Below are 6,058 nucleotides of genomic sequence, written 5' to 3'. Positions count from 1 at the left end.
TGCTCACGACTCAAGCAGCCAGAAGCAAGCAGTAGGGTGGTGGGCAGGACAGAAGGGCTGAAATCAGCACACAGATGAATACATGTCCTTTATCAAGGGAAACAAACCAAAATTAACAAAACAAAAACAACAAAAAACCCCAAAACCCCCAAACTGTAAAAACCCAGGGTGTTAGAAATACAAACTTAACTCATTCAAATTCAAACTTGTCCAGACGCTGGTCACAAACCCTAGTGAGGTGCTTGTGAGCACCAATCCAGAGACAGGGGCACAGGAGCGAGGCCAAGAGAAAGAGCGGGAAAGGGGCCTCCACAGGCCCTCTAGTGATCACCCCCACAGTGTCACCTCCACCCCCTCCCAGTGATAGCGAAGACCAACCAGGCCCTGTCCTTTTGTTCCCCACCCCACCCCTGACCAGGGCTTTTGAAGGCCAGTCCCAAATGGTTCTACCCTCCTTTGCTCCATCCTCACTTGCTGAGGCTTCTAGCCTCACTCTCCTCCTCCTCCACAATCTTCTCTGTGATTAGTAGCAGGTTAGGGTACTGTATAAGCCGCAGTGAGGCTGGGGGCCAGGGGAGGCAGGGTGGAGACGAGACAGGGTGAAGAGGAGAAGAGCGTCCAAGGATCCCCGTCTTCATGGGATCCCAAACTGTACAACCAGCTCCTCTCTTGCGTCCACACGGATCTGAGAAAGTGCACTGTAGGCATAAGCAGCTATCCTGGAGACCTGAGACAGAGGGGCCGGGGAGGAGAGGAACAGAGAGACAGGTGAGGTCCAGAAACCAGGGGAGGAGGATCAGAGGGCCAGAGAGCAGGGAATGAAGGGGGACAGGAGGCCAAAGAGAAAGGCAGGGATGGACAGGAAAGACAGAAGGAAAAGAACAAAGGTTGAGAGGAGGAGATAGGGAGGAGATAAAATGTAAAGAGGAAGAAGGTGGGAGTGAGCAGAGCCCACAAACTACCAGGCCAACTCCACTTCCCCACCTCCTATAAGGCAGTGTGGGTGGGCACAAGTGGGGTGAGGGGTGGCTCACCTGCTGCAAGTCGGAGAAGGGGATGGGCTCGCTGGCCAGCACTTGGTGGGGCTGGCTGGTGAGAGATGGCAGTGGTGGCAGTTTCTTCCAATGGGTCAGGCTGCTGCTCAGCACAGCCAGGCGGTTGCTGGCCGAGAGGGAGGGGTGGGTTGGGCAGTGAGGCCACAATCTGCCCTGACCTGCCCAGCTCAGCCCACGTAAGCCTCCCTCAGACCCGAGAAGCGGGGTGATGGGGCCTCAGCTCACCACAAATTCACTCCAGGCCCACCTCCCTTGGCCCCCCGCCCCTCTGATTGTCACAAGACAAATAGGGCTGACAGGAATAGCTACTGGGGCACCCGAGAGATCTATGGTCAGTCCGGGCTGCACCCAAATGAAGAGGCTGGACTGGGGCCCAGGCTCCAAAGCTGGATCAGGGATGGAGGGGAGGGGAGGAGCCCAAGTAGCCTGAGGGACCCAAGCTGGCCAGGTGCTCACCTATACTGCCTTGCCCGGTCCATGTACTCATGCTGCTCCATGCCCTGGGAGTCTGCAGCAGACACATCGATGATGTTGCTTTGGGGAGAAGAGGCAGAGGGGATGTGACAAGTACATCCAAAAGGGATGAACAGAACTCACTGCCAGGTGCAAACTCCAGGGCTATCTGACACCAGTGTCCCCACCTGCCGACCAGAGCAGGGCTGGGCCCAGAAGCATCTCTCCCATTGACCCTGTCCCTTGCCCATGTCCTGGGTTGGCTCCCTCTACCCCTCCCCAGATGGAGGAGCCCTGCCCCAGGCCTGGTTCTGTGATGCTCACCTGGCTGTCTTGGCAAGAATGGAGGAGAGCAGGGCCTGCTCATCTGTGCGAGCAGAAGGCAGGCTGTAGTTGTTGGACTCGGCTCCATTGACAACTTTGGTGGGGGGACTGCTAGGGTCCAGCAGCAGCTTCCGCTCCTCTCGGTCCTGGGAGAGACCAACAGGGAGAGGTTATCCCTGGGGCCCCTAGTCCAACCTGCCTTCTCTGGGCTCTCCTCTCAGCCCAACTCTGACCTTTAAACACCAGAAATATTCTTGTTAGGAATACCCCAGTGCCCAACTATATGTCAGGTAAGACCAAGTTCCTGCTTGCCCTTGAGAAGCTCAGCTCAGTTGGTGGTCCAAGGTGAATGAACATGGAACCAAGCAGTTGCAGATGCCCTGAAAAATGGACAGAGGCACCAAGTGGGTATTCAGTAACAGCCCTGGAGCTTCAGAAAATAGCCCAGCAACTTATGGAGAGAGAATATTGGAGGCCAGAAGAGATGGAAAATAACAAAACAGTGGGGTCTAGAGGGGAAACTGATGCAAGCCAGGAGCCCAAGAAAGGCCCTCGTGATTCCCCAAACCAGGCCCTCCCCAGCAAGATGGTCTGTTTCACGGACAGAGAGGCCCCGCGAGGCCAGACAAGGCCCTAGGCCCAGAGAGAAAGCAAGACCCACCTGTCAATGCCCATTCCTCATATTATTTCAGGGCAGGAGTCCCAGCCCCAGCCTCTGGGCCACACAGTCCAAGTGTGCTTTCTTCTTGAAGGCAGGTCCCTTTTCCTCTTGCAGGTGTTCACCCTCCTGTCCTCTGATGCTCTCTTTGTATGGGACTCCCAGAACCAACCTTGGTGCACCTGGGAGATCCTGACTTGAACTGAACAACAGAGCTGTTTCCTCCCTCGCCAAATCACTACAACCTCTATCAGTGTGGCTTCATTAATGTCAGCTGCCCTGTTCCTACTAGCCTACACTGATGTCACAACAGCCAGAACTGACCTAGGGCCAAAGTCTCCCTGGTCCTGTATGATTCTGTGTGTACTTCTCCTTGTCCTGGTTTAGTCCCTTGTTCTAATCTTTCTGGATACAACCCTGCCCTGAGCCCATCAGCTGCAAATCCCTGGTGGCTTTGTGTCAGCTGCAAATTGGATAAGCACACCTGCTGGGTACCTATCCAAGCGGTAAAGATCGAGGGTGCCCAGGACAAAGCCAACAACAAGGGGCCCATCCTAATGGTGGCTCACCAACACTTAGTGCCAGACCACTAGACCTCTCAGTGCTCAGTATCTCAGTTCCTACCCCTGACTTTCCCACTGCAGGCTCCCGTCTTCCCTGCCCACAACTCCAACCACTCTCCTAGCAGAGGGCCACTTCCTCCTGCCCTGCCTGCCCCACCCTAGGCAGGCCCAGTCTTGTCACATGACTCTTTCTGCTCAACCCAAGCTGCCCAAGTGTCCCCAGTTCCCAGCAACATGAGACAGAAGCTGTGGGTTTCTGTTCATCCCTCCCAAATCCTAGACACCCCACCACCCTAAAGCACAGGCGAAGTATTAAAGGGCTAGAAAGACAAAAATCTTGCCAAAAATTAAACTATTTCTAAGGAAAGCTGGTTCCATAACAAAGCCTGAGCTTGCTTCCTCCGTGTGCATCCTTTCCCCAGCCCCACTTCAGACAGATCTCCCTGCAGAACAGGGCAGTCTCTCCCCATCAAGGATTCTTCAAAAAGCCTGTGTTCCTGAGATCTGGCCTCCCCGGGGCCACACCACCCTCATCAGAGTGGACAAAGACCATCACCTCACTCACAAAGGGCGAATGGAGCACAGGAAAGGTTTTTCACACTGACATTTGTTCCTGAGTCAATGTCAACCCAGGAGTCAAGAGTTTCATCGTCTACCCTAGCATGGACACGTATGTGGCCTGCCCATGACTAGTCATTTGGCCCACAGGCACAGCTGTAAGACAGATTGACCCAATGAATAGAGCATATAGCTTGGCATCAAAATACCTTGGCTATGGCACTTCTTAGTTTTGTAACCTTTGCTAAGACACTTAAGCTCTCTGAACTTTTTCCTTGCTTCTGTTTATTTATTTAAAAAAATTCTTATTGATTTTAGAGAGAGGTGAGAGAACCATCGCTTTCTTGTCCCACTTATTTATGCATTCATTGGTTGATTCCTGTATATGCCCTGACCAGGGATGAACCCACAACCTTGGTGTGTCCAGACAAGGATCTAAACAACTGAGCTACCCAGCCAGGGCTCTCATGCCTTTAAACAGACATAACGGGCACCCTAGGATACATGTTTGGCAAGAATCAAATGAGATAACTGTAAAAGGGATTTGAAAACTTGAATATGTTGTGCATTTTTTTTTTATTACTATAATAAAGGGGCAGTGATGAGAGGGGCCTGCCCGAGAGCTCAAAGAGGGACGTTTTGATAGTGAAGGGTTCCAGCTTATAGACCAGGTAAGTAGACTTTCATCACATGAGGCTTCAAGTCACTTGGCACTGACCAAACACAGTCTTTGGGGTTTAGAAACAGATATGAGAGCCCGTCAGGGGCAAGGAGGAGACTGAGGAGAGCAACAAGCCCAGCTCTTCCAGCTAGAAGCTGGGATCCTCTCTTGTAAGGCAGGCATTAACCCTTCTTGACCTGTTGCCAGCAAGAGTCCATATTATGCTTTAAGGGACAACTTCCTGTGACCACAGCTTTCCCAGTAGGCACAGATACTATCTCTTTAACAGGATGGGGTGAAGTGAAAAGTGTTGGCTATGAGGCATGCCTAACATAAGACAGAGGAAGTATGTGTTCATTGTGTTCAGCCAACCAAGCCTCTCATACAAATGACACTTCCCCAAGCCTAAGTCCTTAACCCATAACAGGTTCATGTGGGTCACTGGGGAAAAACCTACTCCCAAGTACCATCGATCAAATCCATTTCTGTGATTATCTACCCCACCAGACTATAGGCTACTTGCTGAAACCTTTCTACTGTCCCTGTGTCTAGTATGTGTTGAAATGTGGAACCCAGGCACAGAGGCAGTCAAAAAGGTGAGTGGCCAACAGTTTAAGTCTTGATCCTTGGAAAGGCTCCCCCTCCTCGAAGGAGGTCACGAGGGAAGGGCCAGAATTAAAGTGTGGCAAGAAGTGAGAATGCACCAACAGGAAGAGGGAGAATTTAAAACTGTACAGCTTTCCTAAGTCTACTTCTTCTTGTAAAGGGATTTGATTTACAGCCAAATTCCCAGAGCAAGAACCCCTCTAGCTAGAGGAACCCTCAAGCCCCAGGAAGGAACTGCATCGGAGCAGGCCAAACTGAGCTCCCCATCCTACACCCCCCACCCAATCCAGCCGAAGCTAAATCTAACTTGTTACTTCCCAAATAATTTCCCACACGTGCCTTGTCCTCAGAGTCTATTAAATCCTTCACTAATTCAAATGCTACCAACTTCCAGAGGCCCTCTGACCCTAGACCAGCAGTGAGCTTCCTTCTCCAATCCCAGGGACTGAGAGGATACACAGATTCCTGATTCATCTCGGGACAAACTAATTCTGAGCCTCAGCTTTCCCACCTCTACAATGGACTCACAAAGCTCGCTAATACAAACACAGGGAGGTGGGAAGGGAGTGCTTCCCAGGGATCTAGGCTAAGAATCCTTGAAGCTGTAAGTTTGAAGGTAAGGAGAGGTGAAAGGGGTGGGAGAAAGTGAGATACACGGCTGCCTGCACACGCCAACGCGGGGACTGTGCAGAAAAAACTCGGGCTTTAAAAGGAGTAGAGACCAGCCCGGCGTCTCCTCTGTAAACTGTCCCCTCCGGGCCTCCGTACTCAGGGAGCCCCGCCGTCCGGCACCCCGTCTTCCGCAGGTTTTTTCCTGGGCCCCACGCCCCAGGGTCTCAGCCCTCATTCCCGAGCCCCGCCCGCCGCGGCCGCACCTGGTCCGAGTCCTCGTTCTCGCTGCTATAGCAGCACCCCATGGCCGGGGTCGGGCCGGGCGCTCAGGCCGCGCGGAGGAGGGACAGCGTCTGTCAGGAGCCCTTCCGGTCACATGACCCGTGGCTGCAAGCAGCAAGCAACCACCCGCCCCCAAGACTAAACCTTCCCAGAGCCGCTTCGCAGCCGCTGCGCCGCCGAAACCCCGGCTTCCGGTTCCACCCCCTACAACGTGATCATCCCCAACCAATGGGAAGGCGCACCTTGCGTGACAACCCGCGAGACCTGTGGCAGGAGAGAAAGGAGG

The 6,058-nt window shown here is 53.1% G+C and overlaps 1 protein-coding gene across 1 annotated transcript; it reads right to left on the bottom strand.

Annotated features, from left to right (window-relative positions):
* Window positions 1-75: 75 nt before the first annotated feature.
* LAMTOR1 (late endosomal/lysosomal adaptor, MAPK and MTOR activator 1) lies at window positions 76-5,922 on the bottom strand. Its single transcript, XM_024572650.4, has 5 exons — window positions 5,754-5,922; window positions 1,833-1,978; window positions 1,512-1,589; window positions 1,035-1,161; window positions 76-727 (listed from the first exon to the last, which is right to left on the bottom strand). The coding sequence occupies exons 1-5, from the start codon at window positions 5,793-5,795 to the stop codon at window positions 635-637; spliced, it is 486 nt and encodes a 161-aa protein (XP_024428418.1). The 5' UTR covers window positions 5,796-5,922; the 3' UTR covers window positions 76-634.
* Window positions 5,923-6,058: the final 136 nt, after the last annotated feature.

The sequence above is a fragment of the Desmodus rotundus genome, chromosome 5 (assembly GCF_022682495.2).
Source record: "Desmodus rotundus isolate HL8 chromosome 5, HLdesRot8A.1, whole genome shotgun sequence".
In the NCBI taxonomy this organism is placed as follows: Eukaryota; Metazoa; Chordata; class Mammalia; order Chiroptera; family Phyllostomidae; genus Desmodus; species Desmodus rotundus.
Note: the sequence above shows the minus strand (reverse complement) of the source record. Positions and strands in the feature narration are given on the sequence as shown.

Coding starts and splice junctions, on each gene's coding strand:
- LAMTOR1 (XM_024572650.4), bottom strand. CDS start 5,795: ATGGGGTGCTGCTATAGCAGCGAGAACGAGGACTCGGACCAG. Junction 1,162..1,511: donor GACCGGGCAAGGCAGTATAG/GTGAGCACCTGG, acceptor CCTCTCGGCCAG/CAACCGCCTGGCTGTGCTGA. Junction 728..1,034: donor CCTTCTCCGACTTGCAGCAG/GTGAGCCACCCC, acceptor CCTCTGTCTCAG/GTCTCCAGGATAGCTGCTTA.